Raw genomic sequence first — 20,375 nt, 5'->3', positions numbered from 1 at the left:
TGACCTGTCGACAACGCAGTTCATGTAAACCATTTCGGCATCGGGTCGCATTCGTAAAACTCGTCTTGGACGTTTCCTATTATAGACTAAGCGCACCTACCACAGTGTAGTAATATATGGGTGAGTCTAAGAGAAATTTTCTTCTTCTAGGACTAGAGGTCTATTTCAAGAGCGATAATGACTTTGTTTGTTTAATTTTATACACCACAATGTGGTTATCTCAATACAAAGATTTCAAATGACTTATGAGCGTCGTATATAGCTTTGCAGTAGTGATATCATGGGTGTTTCGTTTATCAAGATAATGTGTTAAGATCATGTTATAAGAGGAGAAGCATACTTGTTCTTTTAGCAAATGGACAGAATTACGTTTGGTCAACAGACGTGAAGTAACACGTGTCATATGTCGAAAGAGAGATCAAATTGATTGAAGTACAAAGGGGATTTTTTCTTTATTTATAAATCATGTTTGTGCGTTTAATATTCCCGTTTTCGACCAGGAGAATAAGTTATAGTGTGTGGAAATTTTTGTCTTGTAGAGGAGTCTCGACGTAGACACCCGAAATCTGAGAACTTGTTTTGTTTGTTTGTTTGGCGGTCAAGCACTAACATAACACAGGCGAATGAGATCAGGAGCCTTTTCGTTTAGTTCGATCATGATAAACATCTTACTTTTAGAAGCAACTGTTAGGGAAATGTGCCAAGAAACTGGTACATATAAATGTGAATTTGCATTTTTTGAGAGAGGAAGAATAGGAAAATAGGACCTAGGAGTGTGGTATAGTGTGCTCGCTGTGATAATACGTCAAAGGTGTCGGATTACGTCCAGGAGGTATTAGAAGATAACCTTAGCACGCTAAACTTTATTGTAATACCGCGATATGATGAATCGCCAATTGGCGCAAAAACCCCTCCTTCTCTGCTCAAATTAAGCTGATTCTACATGCAGCTAATTTACAACTTAACGATGGAAATATGAAATACGCCTATTTAAATTTGTTTTTCTGTAATTGTTAAAAATCACGTAAGGGTCGCGTGAGAGGGCATGTAAATATGATATTCTTTTAAACACATTTTCGGATCGAAAGAGCGTGATAACAATTTAAATAGTTACGCTAGTCTTTTCCTTATGGTGTTATAGTGCTGATGAGTATAACTAGAGGGCAGTTTCGAGTTATGGACGCATCATCATGATACAGTGATTCCATCAATCGATATCATGTTTCCTGTCTCACTTAATGTAAATTAATTGTCTCTTTACTAGATAAATCGGTATTTTGTCAACGAGGAGCGCGCTGTTCATTAGGCAGTCAAACGACAAAATGTTTAGGAGATATCATGAATAAATCATGGAGAGGAGACCCTGTCAATCTATTTTCAACAAGTTAAATTGATCAAAGATAAGCGCAGTCGTTTTAACTTGTTTTGTTCCTCTGCATGTGTGTTGTAGGGTCCGCTCTCCTAAGAAAAGGCTTGTGGGTACTGATCTCCTGCATCCTGAATGCAGAGCTAAACACTTCGCGAGGTATGTCAAATTCTTCTTATTAACGAGTTCTGACAATTCGTGGTAAATCTTCTTCTCTAGAATCACATAGAAGAAACGAAGTTATTTTGAATTCACATGTGTGGTAACAAAGGCCTCTGCCTTGCAATGACTCCGGTTGATTACATTTTAGAATCTGCGCTTTGATTGTCTGCTGACAGAAACCACGTTCTGATCAATTGTCACTCAATACGAGCGACGAATCTTTTGGCCATGATCTAAATGCCTGATGCACTCCTCCTAATAGTTTCATGACGGTTGCCAGTTTGTTGCCAGCAGGATGAAAATTTCTGAAAGTTGTCTAATCTCGTGGTGTTTTTGGCCAGCGGCCTTATGCACTATTCCCAAAACTTGATCGTTTGAATCAAAGACATGACAGTGGCGACGAGGTAAAATTCAAGAAATTACGACCGCTATTAGGAAGATAGAGAGTTCTGATGACACAAAAGAGAACTGGGAAACCTATGTAGAACGAGTAGAACAGTTTTTCTTAGCGAACGACGTCGATAATGCCCATTAAGAGCCAACTTTGTTGAGCTTGATCGGTGGGAAAACCTATACTCTGCTGAGGGATCTTTTGGCTCCGGAGAAGTTAGCTACAAAGTCCTTTCACCAGACAGTTACCACTATCCAGGAGCATATGAGCCCAAAGCCCTTAGAAATTGCGGAAAGATTTCGTTTCTACCAGAGAAACCAACATGAAGGAGAAGGCATTTTTGTCTTACTTACCGAGCTAAGGAAGCTTGCAACACACTGTAATTTTGGCGGGAATCTGTACGAAGTGCTACGAGAGAGACTGGCCTGTGGACTCCAAAATATGCAGATTCAAAAGCGATTACTGTCAGAAGCCAAACTTAAGTATTCCAAAGCTGTGGAGATTGCTGTAGCAATGGAAACTGCCATGCGCGATACTTCAGAATACAGTGAGCTCAATTCCAACCAAGTCCCTCGCGTTGACATGTTGACTGAACACAACAGACCAACACAAGCGAAACCGGCGACCACCCTCATTGTACCGCTGTGGTGGAAACACACATATGACAGATGCACAGTTGTTTTTACAAGAACTAGATTTGCCACCACTGTGAAAAACAGGGCCATATTCAGCGGGTTTGTTGTTCCAAACAGCAAGGCAAGCCGAAGCAAGTAACCAAAACCCCCCACGGTACATGCTTTTGAGGTTGATGTTGATGTTGATGCTTATAATTATAAAGGCATGTTAACCACCTTCGAAGTACACGATGTGACGAAATAGAGCAATAATATTATCTGGGTTTATTTGGATGTTAATGGTAAACCGCTTAAGATGGAACTGGACACGGGTTTGGCTGTGTCGATCATCTCTTTTGACCTCTACCAGCAGAAATTTAACACGCTTCCCCTGCAAGAAACTGGACTGTCCTTGAAAACCTACACTAGGGAAACCATTATGCCAGTAGGAGTGCTCAAAGTACCCGTGGATTACCAAACCCAAAGAGAGTTGCTGGACCTGTATGTCGTCAAGAATAAGTGTCCTGCTCTTTTGGGAAGAGATTGGCTGCGCACGATACGCTTAGACTGGTGTTCTATCAAGTCGCTGTAGGCTTTACTAGATACCTCAAGTCCTAAATACTGTTTGGACGTTATGCTAGACAAGCGCTCAAATATTTTTGAAACTAAACTGGGCACCTTTACATCAGCTAAAGCGAAGTTAACTTTTAAGCACGCTTCCTCATGGCCAGACCGATGCCGTTTGCATTAAAGCTAAGGGTAGGGGTAGAACTGCGAAGACTCCAGAATGAAGGTAGTCTCACTAAAGTGGAGTGGAGTGAATGGGCCACACCGATTGTGCCTGTCCTCAAGAAAGATGGTTCCGTCAGACTTTGTGGTGATTACAAGGTCACAGTGAATCCAGAACTACAAGCAGAGCAGTACCCTCTTCCTTGCATTGAAGACATCTTTGAAAACCTTGCTGTTGGGCAGAAATTCTTAAAGATTGACCTCCGCCAAGCTCACCATCAATTAGAGATGGAAGAAGATTCAAAGAAATACTCACTATCAACACCTTGGCAGCGCCCCATTGATCAAGTGTTAGAAGGAACGTCTAGAATAAGCTGTATCCTTGATGTTATGATCATCACTGGAAAGAATGGTGAAGAGCATCTTGCAAACCCAAAAGAAGTTTTACGTAGCTTGCAGACTCATGGGTTAAGAGCAAACAAGACAAAATGTGAGTTTTTCAACGAGAAGATAACCTTCTGTGGACATGATATCGACAATCATGGTCTCCACAAGACACCAGAAAAGGTGGAGGTAGTTTTTCAAAGCGCCTCGCCCATGCAATATAGCTGAAGTGAGGTCGTTCCTGGGGCTAGTCAATTACTACAACAGATTCTTGCCCAACCTGTCAACAGTGGTACATCCTTTAAACCAGTTGTTAGAGAACAACCATCAATAGAAATGGACGGAACAATGCGAAACAGCATTTCACTCCCCAGAGCAGGTATTAACACATTTATGACCCCAGTCTGGCTTTAAGGCTTGCTTATGATGCATCCCCTGTGGAAATTGGTGCTATGCTCTCCTACGTTATGAATGATGGGACTAAGCGACCCATTGCTTTTGCTCCCGGGACACTCACAAAAACTGAACAAAGATACGCGCAAATTGACAGAGAAGCTTTGGCAATAATCTGAGGGGTCAAGAAGTTCCATGTGTATTTTTTGACCGATCTTTCACCCTTTACACCGATCATCAGCCGCTAACATTCCTCTTCCATTCGCACAAGAGCATTTTAGTGATTACAGCATCCAGGCTTCAGCGTTATGCATTATTCCTGGCTGGCTATGACTACCAAATCGAGTACAAGAACATTACAGGGCATAGCAATGCAGATGGCCTTTCCCGGCTACCATTTAAAACTGAAGAGAGAGCAAAAGAAGTTGTTGATCCAGTGAATGGTTTCAATATGATACAATTTGAGCCGTTACCAATCACAGTTGACAACGTCTGAAGAGAAACCCAAAGAGACCCTATCTTGAGTCAAGTCCATGAGATGGTGACTAAAGGATGGCTAAGCAGTCATGTTCCTGTACTCGACCCCTTCTACGCTGGCAAGAATGAGATAACAGTACACTCAGGCTGTCGGATGTGGGGAGTCAGAGTCATAGTACCCTTAAAACGTCGTCCACAAGTGTATGAAGAACTCCATAAAGGACATCTTGGAGTGGTGAAGATGAAGGCTCTAGCGAGAAGCTACATATGGTGGCCAGGAATCGACAAGGAAATTGAGGAAACTGCGAAGACCTGCTCAGGTTGCCAGCCAATGCAGGCTGAACCTATTACCGCACCTGTAAATCCATGGAAATGGTCATCACCACCCTGACAGCGAGTCCATACTGATTTTGCCGGACCTTTCCTCGGCTGCATGTTTTCAGTTGATTGTCGTGGATGCCCATTCTAGATGGTTGGAAATGGAAAAAATGGACACCACGACCTCAACGAAAACCATTGAGAAACTACAGAGCTTATTTGCTAGGTATGGTGTGCCATCCCAGTTAGTGAGTGACAATGGGCCACAGTTTAAATCTGAAGAGTTTCATATGGTCCTCAAGAGAAATGGAATCAAACATCTGACATCTGCACCATACCATCCTGCCAGCAATAGTCCAGCCGAGCGCTGTGTGCAGAGTTTCAAATCAGCCATGGAAAGTGAAACGGAAGTAAAACCTCTGAATATTAAGCTGGCAACGTTCTTACTAGCTTACAGAAATACCCCCCCCCCCAATCAACCACTGGAGAAGCGTCATCTCAGCTACTTTGGGTAGATGATTACGCACTCGAATGGACTTGCTGAAACCAGATCTCCACTTGAAGATAAGCAACCTTCAGATCGACCAAACCGTCACGAAGAGTGGCGCTATAATCAGAGAATTCTCCATCGGTCAGACAGTGATAGCACGAAATTACACTGGTAGTACAAAGTGGGTACCTGACATCATCGAACACAACTTGGCCCCCTTTCTTACGAAGTCAAACCTGGCTTAGTCTGGGCTAACTGAGGGGTAACAGAATTCCAGTGACACCAAGCAGCAACCGTGTTACCCAGACCTCAGAACTTCCAATCCAGGTTGAGAGTCGAAGGGACCCAGTATCTGAAGCCAGTGAACAGCCATAAGCCAGCAAAATGGAGGCTGATGTTCCAACACCAATTCCAGTGGCTGAGTACAGCCAGCAGTCCATCAAATTTGAGTGGGCCTGTTCCTGAACCTGTTCCTGTTAGACGATATCCGGTCCAAGTGCGGAAGCCCCCAGCTAGGCTGGATTTATGAAATTTGAAGTGACATTAAGTCTGTGCTTATTTAAACCGGCATGTTGTGTTTGATTTAACGTTTCAGATCCTTAATAATTACCACATTGCATGCACTAGTTAGTGGGGAGGAGTTGTGGTGTTTTTGGTCAGTGGCCAATACACTTTGAGCATGCGTACTTATGCGCATGCTCAATTGCCGAGCTAACTGCAGTAAGAAAATCAAAAAGTAAACAATTTTTCGTTTCCAACTATTCCAGGAAGAAATTAGGGAGAACTTCGAAACGAGTTACTTCATCTTTTTCATGTCAAAGGTTCCTCTGGCCAATAAATATATGTTTTCAGATCAAATAGTTTATAAAAGGGCTCAAATTGTCGAAATTTTGGAAATTGGATACAAGAATGTCCTGCGGGTTTCTTGCTTGTGACTCAATGGCATTGCAATGAGGCAACAGAAGTTCATAACGGAGAATTTGTTGAAGCGATTGTTTACTTAAATCCCATTTTGCCTGGGATCCTTTGTCATCTTAGTATTAAAATGTGAATGCTTACAGTCAAAATGACTGGTTCACTTTATGCTCTTTGAGTTAATACTCAAAGGTATCACCTATTTACCTTCCTACTCTCGTAGGATAGAACAAAACTGTCGTTTCAGAAACACTCGGCTCCAATGAATTGTATTTATTTTTCAGATTTGGAGGGCATCTTCCAATACTATGGCAGCAAGAAAACTCAACGATTACTAGTTTACCGTAAACCAAAGGGCTTTCAGATTCAACTAAGATTCTCCACTGAAACTTGCAAGGGGCAATTGGTGGAGATAACGAGTGAGGACACCAATCGTTTCTTGCGTATCGCGCTTCCCGGCATAGGCCCTATTCGAATGTCATACAGTACCTTTTACGGTAAGAACCATTCTGTGTCATTAAAAGGAGAAGTCTGCGATGGCAAGAGGCACTATCTTTGGATCAGCGTCATCTTTTCTCGTGTTTCATACCGTGTAGACAAAGTTCCTCCAGTAAGGTTTAACGCGGCATTCTTAAGACGACCATTTCTGTCGCCACCAAACATAGTTTTTGGCAAAGGGCTTAAGGGATGTGTTTCTGGTTCCATATTTGTCTTTCGCCACACTGAAACCCGCGGATACCGTGTAGGAACGTCGTCTGGTTGTTCTATGAATAGTAAGTACCATGGGACTCTTTTAATCAGTAGATTAGAACAGAAGCATACACCGATAGGAACACGTGTTTCATCCTTGGAACAGAGGTTTTTTAAACTTAAATATATTGTTAAATCAATCGGCAGACTAAAGTGCAAACGAGTGGTGAACAATTTTGGAAACATTTTGTTCTGTAAGCTCATTAAATAATTCAATTATATAAGGTTTGAAACATACTACATCATGTTTGAATTTAACAATGAAATCGGACGAGAAATTACAAAGCAAACTAGGAAGCTAAATTAACCAGTTGGCATCTTGTTAACTCTCTGAGAAGAGAAGTCGTTGTATCTTATTATTTACGGGTAGAAATGCAGGAAGTGGGTATTTCACTGAATCGCTTGTTTGTTTTCCTTCTCTTGATAAAGGTAAACAATACGGCGTATTCAATTACATACTGTAAGAGACTAATTTGCTTTTCGATGTGAATCAGTCAAATTGATATAAGCCAAATGGTAAGAATTCGTGACACTGAACGCTGCTGGAGATGCTGCCCCTTTGAGATTAATATTCTTTTGTTCAATTACAATGTGAAAGGAACTTGAAGTATATTGCATTTAAAAGGCTGTCTTTCCACATCCTTATCTCAATTTGAGCAACCTATTTCAGTAAGAAGATTAAATTTTACGGGGTTCCTCATGAAACGTGTGGGATGGTTTCAGCGTCCTTTACATTTTCGTTTGTGATCGTCACATATGGTGAATACGACAAAATAACGACTGCATCATACCACCTTTTGACAAAGCAGGTACGAGGGACAAATTCTCGATTAAACATGTATCTAGATAAAAGTGACCTCTCATACCCGTTATTCTCAATAAGCTTCCCTTAGCACTCAGTCTGGAAGATAAACAATCCGGTTCTATCAAAACGAAAGAGGATGTCATGCGTCGGCTTTCAGCATTCTTTTTATCTAAATAAATTGAAATTGTCTCGAATAGCGATGGCGTTCAGTCGATTCTCACCAAGTCAAAATAAAGCAGTCAAGCATCTCGCAGAAACTTCCTCGGAGCCATTCCGTATGGCAATCGTTTGAAACTCTTGGATCCCCCCAAAACAGCACACCTGTTTGGAACCTTTTTACAGCCTACTTTATGAAGTCGCTACCTTTAATCCCTATAATTGTTTGGATTACGACTCCTACTCCTTTTTGCGAGTGTCAGGATAGTCCATGACCTTTCGGTGCGTTATAACAATGCGCAAGGAAACCCCTCGTCTCTCTATCTCTTTCTCTTGTTGTTTTTTACTATTTCCTGTATTTTTTCATTATTTGTTAATAAAATTAACCTGTTCAAACAAAGACCGGACGATTTTGGAAAGTATCCAGATCTGAAAAATTAATAGCCATTTCCTCGTAACGATATTATCATCCGCTTCAGCTGAAACAGCGCGTTCCTGAGCAGCGGAGACGAACTCGATACCGACGATAACTTATATATGAAGCTCATTGATCATAAGAATAACCATTACAGAGTCCTATCGGGGATAATCAGATAAATTTTTATCGTGATATAACCAAGATCCTCTCAAAAGAAAACACACTATTATAGGTATAACTATGAATTGGACGGATGTGTGTATTACTTTTCAGTAGCGTAAACTTCTGTTACCGCCGTCCTTTTGCACAATAGGTAGACCCAAAATCGATCCAAACAATTCACGATCACATGGCTATGGCTCAATGGTTAGGGTGCGTTACGAATAAACTTACAAAAAGAAATGCTATCCGCATAGATAGAATCCCTTGTTCTTCAATGCGATCGATCCTTCTCACGATTTAGGAAAGTCAAACTTGCAAATCAGAGATGTTATTCTAAGGCTTTATAAATATGGAGTGATTTTAGTTCATGAATATCTGTGTATCTATATATGTTTTAGATGGCTAATAACTTGAGGGTGAAAATGTGCTGTTAGAAAGTTCGATCATAGACGAATGGGAGGAACTTTCTCGAACTCAGACTTCAATGTTCTTAGTCCGGTTTGTACAAGCTGATTGGTCAGTTTTGCCGTGATGTTATTGGCTGTAAGACTCAAGTGGCTTAGGTCGGTCGTCATCAGTCGGTCTCGATCCGCTAGTGAAGTTAGGTCGTTCTGCTCGGTTCATTTATAATGTTAATGTCGTAGATGATTCTTTTGTATGGTGCCGGTAGTGGTTGACACCTGTTGAGTCTGTTCCAAGTTAGTAAACCGTTCCAGGATCAGTCGTCGAAAGTAGTTTTTGCTGTAGGTTAGGCATTGCGCAGAGTCCCAGTCAATAGTGTGGTTCGTAAGTCGGTAATGTTCAGCAATGTGATTGTTGACATCGCCTTCCCTCTTCGCTCGTTTGTGCTCAGTCAGTCTAGTTGTGAGGTTTCTGCCAGTCTCACCGATGTAAGAGGCGCGGCAGTCGGAGCAACTGATCTTATACACTGCTACCTGTCTGCTTCTCAGTTCGTCTTTATCTTTGACGTTAGTCAGTAACTGACGTATTATGGTAATAGGTTTGTGAGCGACGTGGATATTGAATTGTTGTAGGATGCGCGATATGTTCTCAGATATGCCCTTTATGTACGGTATAGTTGCTGTAGTCGTAGGAGTTGCGTTTTCGTTAGCTTCGGTAGTAGTAGTAGGTTGGTGAGTGTTACATTGGATGAAGTCCTCGTTGTAGTTGTTTCCAAGTTACTTGTTCTCGTCCGATAAGCTGTCTGTCGTGTTACATACTAGTTGCGCTCGTCGCATAAGAGTCCTGAGAGTTGTGGCTTTGTGTGATGTCGGGTTGTAGGATGATTCGTCAAAGGTGGTCGTGGAATGCGTCGATTTCGTCGTGTCGTACGGCGGTGAAAGTATCGTCAACGTAGCGTAACCAGAGCGGTATCGTTTGTCGGCAAGTCGACAATGTTCTGCATCACAATTTCTGCTCGTAGTCGTCAGGTATCTCTACAGTCTTAGTGGCGTTAATGAAGTCCTCGGTGGATTGTAGGTTACGTCTGGATTTGTCGGTGAGCGGTTGTAGTATCGTCGTAAGGTACTTGGACAGTTGGTATGTCGGAGAACCACAGAAAGAAACAATAGGTCGCATTGGGAAACCACTGAGGTTTGTGTAGCTTCGGCAGACCGTAAAGTTTCGGTGGCTGTGGTACTGAGCACCTTAGTCGGTAGTAGCGTTGGGTGTCAATGGCGTTTGTCTTCTTGAGCGTCAGTAATGTGCTGTTGAGTTTGCGTTGAAGCGCAGAAGTTGGGTCACGTTTGAGCTCTTTGTAGGTTTGTTTGTCGTTAACTAGTGCGTCCATTTTGTAGTGATAGACAGTCTTGTCCATGACAACAGTAACTCGTCGTTTGTCGGCTGGTAGAATAACTATGTCCTCGTCGTTTTTCAGTCGTTTAAGGGTATGTTGTTCGGCTTTACTCAATTTGCTGCCATGTAGTGACAATGATTGTATAGTGGAAGTAATTCTACTTCTGATGTTATCCTTATAATAAATGGACTCAAATAGCTCTCGTTACCGAGCCAGAGCCGCCTCAACAGTAGATACAATAGCCTCGGTCGGTGCCTGTTTCGGTGTAACTGAGTGTTTCAGTCCGTACGACAGTACGCGAGTTTCATTCTTGTCTAAGGGAAGAGATGTTCCTTACCCAGTTGTCGTCCGGTTTACTTCGTCGCTGTTCTTTGTTGTGTAGAAGTCGTGTCAATTTCTGTTGATGTCCAGTACGGGCACGTTCAGTTGCTTTGTTGGCTCGTTTGTCGGCAATAGTCGTAACAGTGTCAAGTAATCAAACTACACTATTACATGTTACCCTCGACTTCAAACCATTTATTGCACTGCTTGTATTGTTTACTTTTTAGTGGTTTTATGCTATTTTCGATCTAACGGTAAGTAGCGGGGCAACAAAAAAAGGCGGCTTGTTTTACTATGTGATGACGTAAACTTTACTCTTTCGCAGCTTTACTTTAGGTTAAGTATATAGTAAGCTTGCGATGAACATGGATTAAAAATCGGTTGACAAGAAAAGCGAAGTTATGAGCTCTTGTGGTAGTTGCGCCAACAGTTGAACAGGATTAAGATTTTCGGCTCACATCACTGCCTAGTCTGACATTAGCGAGATTATCAAAATAATAACATTTCAAGAGAAGTTTACGCACGCTAAAAAACTAAATGCGAGCTAATAATGAAATACACTCGCTTTAAATGACATACCTATTCAAAGCTTCCACCGAAGGTGACCGAATACGGTATTCTTGTAAAGGAACTAAACTCCCATTTTACATGGTGCAGAAAGTCAGTCATTCTGGATATTATCTCCCCTTTTCAGTCGGAAACATTAGCGTGAAAGTCATTGTTTTCTAACGATGGTCAAAGCACTTTGCTGCAGAGTTTCGTCGCATTCACTTTAATTTGTGTGATGCATTATGCGGCCTTTATGAAGAGATACTGGTATACCAAAATGATATCATGAAGCCATTTTTGTACACCAAGTCTCCACCATTGTCTCCCTCAATGTAAATCATTAACTCAGTGGCCCAATTAAATTTTACAACATTTCTCATAATATTATATTTTACTATTCCCCCCTTCCCCAGCTAAAATTTCTGCATTTCCAATTTCTTTACGACGAAAGCATGCGCCGATTGTAAGAAGATGGAAAAATAGCTGAGGTAAAAGATACACGCAGCGTTTATGTTGGGGAGCGTTAAATTGAAAATTGTTCCTCGGCTACTGACTACAACAAACCAGAGTCGAGCCAAATTCTTTTATTCATCGACCTTTTTTGCAGAGAGTTGCAGCGATGAGCTTGGAATGCAAAATAAACGAATTGCAAACGAGAGAATTACAGCATCTTCAAAAAGTACAGACAACTCCCCTCACTTTGCACGTTTGCAAGGCTCAAAGGCCTGGTGCCCTGCGCTATATGAGAAATTGCCATATATACAAATCCAGCTGGAACAACCAAAGATTATTACTGAAATAATAACCCAACGAAGTTCTTATCATTGGGCAGGGGCGACAAAATATGAAGCCAGGTTTCTGGAAAATGGAAAGTGGAAAGAATATAATCAGGTTCTTGGAGTTTTATATGATTAGTTTCTTATATTTGATTTTTGTTCTTTGGTTTACCGGATTGTATCAAGGGGGCTGATCTAACATACCCTTTTTTTTATACTCTCAAGTTCGTGGGGAAATGTGAAATTTACTTAAAACATCTTTCAAAAGTTAGCAAGTTAGTGCTAGTATTATATAAGTTGTATGTATCACGAACCCTCAAAAAAAATTTGCGAATATTTCACGATCTTTTAAGCTTGGAAAATGTTGCTTTGTCGCGGGCTTGAGAGAAATGAAAAGCTCCAGACATAAATTTAAAATAGCCTTCAGAGTGTACTGTCTGCACCCATAAACCCTTTAAGAGAGGTTGTCAGTAATTCTCAAGAATCCAGCGACAGAAGCAAAAATTCAACTTTTTTTTTATTTGCTCCAAAAGACCCTTTTGGTGAACTGATTTCAAAAATAATTTTCAAAAGTTCCAGCGAGTTTTTATTTTGGCAAAAAATACGAAAGTTCGAAATCGGCTAAAACGTACCTAATATGCATAATTCATATCTGGCTTTTAGTGCATTTTCACAACGCTCGTACAAGACAACGAAAATTTATCTTGGATTAATTTTTTTATAAGTTATTTTTCATCCCTTGGAGTAGCTTTGCAACTATATTTTATCTCCAACTAAGCTTTCTTTCGTTTGTAACCACCCGCGTAAAGTACACTATATTTGCTACTCCGTTTGTACTTTGAATTTTGCCATATTTCAGACGACCATAACATCGGGGGCATACGAATGTACATAAAGCTTTCTTCAACGAGCAATTCTTCGTATTTATCATGTTAGAATATTATCCTTGGCCCGAGAAAAGTGAGCGCGCCAGACCAAAATATATTGCGTGCATTTTCACGGAGTTCGGCCATTTTCACGCTGTACTCCTACTGCAAATCACACGCTATTAGGACAAAACTCGACGTGTTTAGTCTGTACTTCTGTTTTGAGTCATTTACATATATCAATTTTAACTTTAAAATTACCCTACCTTTATTGTTAAGTGAACAAACCTCCGTTTTAGGTAAAGTTTTCAAGTTCATTTTTCTCGAGTGCTAAATAAACAAATCGCTGTTTACAAAGATACCAGCTCTGTCGACGTATTTTTAGCTGAGATTGGCCTGTCGCTTATATTGTTCTTTAATTTACAATCTATCCTCCTGGCATAACTTTAGAGTAAATTACATGTAACTATAAATGTTGTTGTAAATATATGAGCGTGAGCTAAATAAAATCTTTGCACACATAAAATATTCGAAACATGTAGTTGTCGCAAGAAAATACTCGCTTGTGCATGAACCTCGTGTATATACATTCGGTGTTTTGCTCGGTTGCTTTCAATAGATTTCTATCTCTGTCACTGTAATTAAAATAGCTTGTTTGTGTAGTTCACCTGTTTAGATACATTTTCAAATCAACTCTAAGTTGCAATTCTGTTTGTAAAAATTGTCGAAGAAATCCGAGAAATAATGCAACAAAATATGCGACTAATAAACGGCTTAAAATCTTACAGAATGTACACCGACGCAGATAGTGGCGTAAAATTGTACAGTCTACAGACTGTGTTAGTCGCATATTATGGCCGATTTCGAACTTTTTTGCCAAAATAAAAACTCGCTGGAACTTTTGAAAATTATTTTTTAAAACCGTTCACCAAAAGGGTCTTTTGGAGCAAATAAAAAAAAAATTGAATTTTTGCTTCTGTCGCCGGATTCTTGAAAATTACTGACAACCTCTCTTAACTCCCAAGATTCAACCTTTACTTCTCTCCTCTAACTGCTACACATTTCCGTGTAAATGAGTTTCAAGAATTTGGTGTTTGATCAAGATATCATCTTCTACCTGATTAGTTTGAGCATTCTCACAACCTGTTTGCTGGATAACGAGTAGACATTTCGAAAGAGAAGTATAATCATTTGCCTCACAATGCGGACACTGCAGATGAGGATTACGACGTTTCAACTGCACACTGCTAATCTTCTTCAGGCGATAAGGTCAATTGAGTATGCTCCATCCATAAACTGTTGTGCTCAGCTGTGACTGGATGGAATTCCACGACTGTGTTTGGTGGATCTTTGGATCAGGTTCGCTCAGCGGGCGGTGTCCGGTATCGTGGGTATGCTCTAAAACGGCCGATGCAGGGAGAAGTTACAAGTTAATCACTTCTGAGAGTTTAATATAAATCATACTTGAATCTAGGGCGTTGAGAGACAATGTAATACTACGCAATTAACTCATGTTGCAAATGAACCATCTGAAAAGTTAACTTTCTTTTTAATTTTCAGGAGAAGCAGGCAACAATAATTTTCATGGCTTTTGGTCAAATATCTTAGATCCTCCGATCAGAACACAGTTAATAAGAATTTATCCCAATAATCTAACGACGTTGTATTGCACCCTTTCTAAGTACTCATACCTTAGACTGGAGCTGTATGGATGTTCCGTTCCAGGTATGATTAAGAGATACGCTTATTGGCAACTTTTCAACGTTTGAAATAATTAAAAAATATATTTTCTTTAATCAATAAATGCCTCACGCTACGGTTGCAGGGCAATAGGCTGCCATACTAACCCAGTTAATTACGTCTGTTTGCGACGCTGAGAGACCTCATGTTTCTGGTTGAGAAAAATATATAGTTACCAGAATGCAGACACTCCACAACATGTTAGAGAGGGCTCTAATTTCATTACAGGCACGCGTCATTGTGGTATATTATGTGGGGCACATAATATACCATAATGACCATAATGACAATGTTTTTCTGCTCGTGGCGCGCCATGATGAATCACCTGGCCTTATATACTATTGCGTCATTTGTGTTGACCTTATTTTGAAGGATCTTCATGTCAGCCTCCAATTTCTCCTTACGGTTCGACCATCGTTTATCCTGCACAGCGAGGAAACCACAAAAATGGCAGCATGGTTGTCTTTGGTTGTAAACAAGGCTTGTACCTCACTGGGCTACCAATAATAAAATGCAATGGGAACACTTGGACAGCAGTGAATTTCAAGTGCTTGCTAAGTAAGAACTGTTTTCTATTTTTTTCATCGAACGATGCGAATAGTTGAAGGATCAGCGAGTATCAATGCTGATAGTTGAAGTATCAGTAAACGTAAAGCGATCGACTATACTAGCGCTGGAGTGGAGGAACAGTTCTTTGTTTAAGACATTGTTGATATATACATGTCAGAGCAACGAGAAGAGAAATTTGCTTAGTTCACGCTCGGAATCCCATTCTTAGCTCGTTCATTGTTTTTCTGCTCTATCTTTGACCATTGAAGAATTTGACCAATCTTTTAAAATAGAATGGTAAAAAATTTCAACCCTGTTACAGGGGAATAAAAAAAAAGTAAATATTTAGAACATCGGTGGCAGCTGTGTTTCTATCGTTGCTGTCTAAGATTTTTAGCCCCTTGATGTTCATGTTGTTTGATTTTTTATTTATTTGTAACAAAAACAATAGTATTTGAAACAAACACACGATTTTGCGGTCGCACGTAATCGAACAACATGATTATGCTGACCAGAGAAAAGGCTGATTCAGTTCAAGAATGTCTTGCATGATCTGGTATAGACACCGGTAGATCTGTTTTCGGTAGCTAGAGCTGGGAAAAATTGCTGGTTCAACCACCCCTTTCTTCACTCTCCGTCCTCCACCAGCGTTATGAAAAATAAGATAGATCAGTTTATCCCTCTTGATAGTCATTGACTTAATTGAAACTGCACCTGCGCGCTGGAAACTCATACGGTCAAATTTAAAGGTGCCGTGATACCATACATTTTTTTCCACGTTTAGAGTGCAACGAGTCCCTGGATATCCACAGGCGCTCCATTGGATCCATAAACAGTACACTGAATATTCCTTCAATTGAGATACACCTCAGAAAGGGAAACGTTATTACAGCGGCAAGTGTCCACCTGGAAGATATCAGAAGTGACTATCAACAGATTCAAATAAGAGCACGTATTTCCAACAAATTGGTACAAATGAATCATTTTGAGGTAACAAATTGCTTACAGATCCTAATTTCAATGATTATATTCACATCATCATTGTTGGTTTCCCTTCGTTATGAGTCATATTGGCTTCTTTGATAAGGCATCGAAATATAAAGTTTGATTCAACCGCTGACCATAGAAAGAGACGGAGTTGCTGTTTCTGTCTAATTTCTGATTCTTAGACACAAACTGCTTGCATCCAATGTCACATCAGTTTTGAGAACTGGAATAAAGATTAATTCAGCGACACATGAAAAATTGATTTCGAAAAGCATAGTAAAAATTTTCTTTTACAAATATAATTTGATTTTGTTTCAGCCACGTGTCGGTGAGGAAGAGGAAAAATTGAAACTTTCTCGACCAGTTATCACTCAGTATTTGCAAATCTGGCTTATTTTTCGAAAGGGTTATAAATTTTCACTGTCAAGAACTCCAAGAGTGTTTGGTTGTAAGTCTGCAGTTTTTCGAGGTAAGAATTTATATCCTAGATAACTTGATATTCTTGTTCTCTCTATCTAGATCAGCATCCATACTATTTTGAAATAGAGCGTATTTGAATTAATGTAGAAACCATGCACCCTTTCATCGAAGCCTAACAGCATCGATTGTTGAGTGACGTATGATATCCTCTGATAAGAAAGCTCTCAGGGTACTAGGAACTACTGGCTCAGCTTCAGTATCCCTCATTTGCATACAGTAAATATTTGTATGAGTCGTTATTTCGAATCATGTACTATGTATTTATCACTCTTAGGTTGCATCATGTCAGGCTCCGCAGTCCTCTTCAGGGAAGGAAAGAGTTATTTAAAAGGGCGTTTCGTTTCTATCGCACGCCATTCGCTGTGGGAAGTTCTTTATGGAGACAAATATTTATACAAAAGCAAAGATGAAGTACTTCTTGATGAGAAGCCAAACTTGGACGAAATACCTGAAGGAACTGCGGTAGTTGGGGAAGATCCGAGAGGAAACTTAAAAGAGGGAAAAATAAAACGAGTATGTAGTTCAATTCAATGTACTATTGAAACTGACGGTGAAGAATGGCAGAGCAAGTTAGAGAACGTACGAGTCTTTAGAAAAGAACTGTGTGAAAATCACATTATGACCTAAAATACGAAAAGTTATTTGTTATCGCCTGGGGTGAAGAATTTTCAAGGGAACACATGGTTTTCGGGGGGAGGGGGGGATCGGAGGGGAGATCAGTCGTCACCATCATAACATAAAGGAGGAACTTTAGAAAATTGATTGCTAATAAACTGCCTATGAGGAGCCATCTTAAAATATTACTGAGCGTGCCTTATAAGGGGATAATTGCATTTACATTCGGTGGAACTTTTCCGTAAGTGACAGAGGATGTAAAAAGGTTCCTGTTAACATGAACACACGCGTGTCGGTATGGCGCTTGTTGAAATTTTTGTACCAGCTACAGTTCAGCCGACACTTACACATTTGTCGTTTCTTAATTGTGTATAGAAAGAAGGAAGGTAAATTTCGTTATGACTCAACCGAAATTCTCCAGCTTCTCCCCTCCTTCCCCCCCCCCCTTTAGGCCATAAAGAGTGACCGGTCCCTAAGGGGGGGATGTTAGACCGTTCTGAAGAAAAACTCCCTTTCCACCGACTTCTAATAAATTGTATAACGTAAAGTCTAAGAAAGGAGATAAGCCTAGGACATGCTAAGTTAACGGGCCGGGGGTGCTTATGTTTTTAAATTTACAACTAGTGCAATTATTGTAATCATAGTAAAAGAACATGTCGAACCTCCATCCTCAACTTTTTCAATTTTTATGCGTATTCATATTATCAGAGTTGTTCGATCCAACGATACAAAAATCATCATGACTGACACAATTCTGCTGGGACTACCAGTCAATTAACAAAGGACAACAAATTGTAATCAAATTTAAACCGAATATGTTTTTAGCCATCAGAACAAGTCGATGTATCTATGATATTTTACGTGCGTAATAAAAATCATTTAAAACGTGTTTCCGAAGCATCAAGATTTCTTTTTTTGTATCTATTTGTGGACGCAAATGGTGTGTTAAGGTTGGACTAACCCTTTACACCCAAACATCAGTATGCATATTCTCTATACTGTTCTCTATACATTTCTAAGGTTTTGGTAAGGAGAATTTATTTGAAAATCAAGCTTCTTTAATAAGGGATCGCACTGATGGCAGTTTTAAAGTTAGAAATAATCGACCTTAGCGCCTAGCGAGTTCTCCTTGACCATTTTTTTGTGCATTCAAAGTACGATTTGGGGGCCAAAAAGTGTCCCCATTAAGCGCGCGGCCAAAACGATCATGTTACATAGCTGTGACATAGAAAACTGTGAAGACACGCCGGCAACTATATATGGTGGAGAAAGGAAATTTAGAAAAAATGACGAATAACGTATTGCATGGCCGGAGCGCCAAATGATGTTAGCTACAAGAATAATATACATATGCCGGGTATTCCCATACACTACGTTCCAAAGGATGTAGCTGTATGGCTCAAATGGACGCGTTTCAATCGTCGACATCGAGGAGATTTTACTCTTCAATGATCATTGGCCTCATGTTTCGTACCGGCTTCTAAGACGGCTCTACAGCAACGAAACTCTAGAGCACTGACTGAGGGAACCTTCGCCGCACACAATGCGAAGGAATGAAATGTTATAGCAACAGAAACGAACACAGCTACCCATAGATTTCGCATTAGAAAGCAAAACAAAAACATATCAGAATAACATTCAGTAACGGGAATTTTTTGTTCTAATTTTGACCTAAACACCGCAGGCGAGAAACCGTCTTTGTCAGTCTTAGTCGAAATCCTCGTTTGATGCACGCGGTCCTCTTTCGTAGGGCTGAACCGTACAAGCAACTACCATTTCTTCTCTACTACTCGAGTACGCTGTATCACAACTCTCGGTAGAGCTTGCTGAAGGTAGGTATACATCGCCATCGGACATCATTTGAGAGTATTTCAACGCTGACTGATACAAAATTACGAGAGATGCGAGAGATTTGTAGGTGTGAACGGAGAGTTTCACAGTTTTATACGTCATCACCCGCTAATTCGTCACCAGTCCAGGAGACACTTTTACAACAAAATAAGAGCACTTTAGGGCCCGAAAAAACCGATTTTTAAGTTTTTTGAAAATTTTCTTCTACCGGAATTGGTTGGTGCATATGATAAGCTAAATATTTACGCGAAAAAAAAAAATTCGTATCACAGGCACTTTAATGGGTTAAGAGTGGTGCACCCAAACCAAACTTGTTCATTAATTTGCACTTTCGAGCGCAACAACACTGATTTAGGAAAACAATTTGGTCTGAACGAGAAAAGTTCCCGATTTACGAAGGACTCTCTGAATGGCTGCAAACAAATGGTGGAAGAAAACTGAAGCAAATCATACTTTTGAGAGAAAAATGTTTCCACATAGTTATCATAGGTGTCATAGGTATTACAGCAACTGGCGAAAAAATAATAAACGCTCAGCTCACAGGAAGGCCGCCCTTACTATAGGGTTCCATGCGAGCGCAGCAAAGTATAACTCGGAGAAAAAAGGACAGTGATATAAGAACTGAGTGAAACAATATGAAAGGGGAAACGATTTAGTGGTTTCAGATCACCTTCTCAATAAGGAGATGTTCTTTGTTTTTGAATCCAAGCTAAGTTACTAATCGTAAACACAGGCCCTTATCGTTACACGCTCAGGTTGTTGGGAGCTATTAACACAAAACTTCATTAAAACTATGTTGACAGAAACAGAGAAATCGAAATTCCCGCGGTATGGATACCCATGGTCATATTGCAAAACAGCATGTTATTAACAAAGGGAACGACTGAACAATGTCAACTTGTTGGAATGATAATGGTATTCGAAATGCACTACCGAGAATAGGCGAAAACGTACCAGCAGCATGTTACTCTCTCATGCTTCATAAGTAACGACGCGGAAACATCCTATCTAATCGATGATCTTGAAACAAAATCCCTTGCTGACGAAACCGAAGGTGACAAATTTTGATACGAAATTATCTTCAGTTATCGCCTGTCGAAGACTTGTGGCAAAGGAGTTGACCCATTGCGATATACAAATGTTCCATTCGGTGAATGGCCACTTTAAATCAGAGGTAAATCAGAGGTAACGCAGAGGCAGCTCAGGCAGTAATGACCCCAAAGGAAAAAGGACTTAAATTACCTCCTTTAAAGATGTTGTCTATTTGCTTCTGTCATGATTACATCTACTTTAAGACAGGATGAAAGAAACCGTCT

General features: G+C 40.2%; 1 protein-coding gene across 1 annotated transcript; it reads left to right on the top strand.

The window, feature by feature from the left end:
- LOC131771064 (uncharacterized) lies at positions 1-18,091 on the top strand. The gene is made up of 11 exons (XM_066165312.1): positions 1-120; positions 1,451-1,525; positions 6,524-7,012; positions 11,803-12,086; positions 12,831-12,858; positions 14,147-14,266; positions 14,398-14,562; positions 14,950-15,135; positions 15,911-16,116; positions 16,432-16,582; positions 16,868-18,091. Exons 1-11 carry the CDS (start codon positions 117-119, stop codon positions 17,218-17,220), a joined length of 2,061 nt encoding a protein of 686 aa, XP_066021409.1. The 5' UTR covers positions 1-116; the 3' UTR covers positions 17,221-18,091.
- Positions 18,092-20,375: the final 2,284 nt, after the last annotated feature.

The sequence above is a fragment of the Pocillopora verrucosa genome, chromosome 4 (assembly GCF_036669915.1).
Source record: "Pocillopora verrucosa isolate sample1 chromosome 4, ASM3666991v2, whole genome shotgun sequence".
Classification (NCBI taxonomy): Eukaryota; Metazoa; Cnidaria; class Anthozoa; order Scleractinia; family Pocilloporidae; genus Pocillopora; species Pocillopora verrucosa.
The sequence above is the reverse complement of the archived record's forward strand: the minus strand, read 5'-3'. Positions and strand labels throughout refer to the sequence as shown.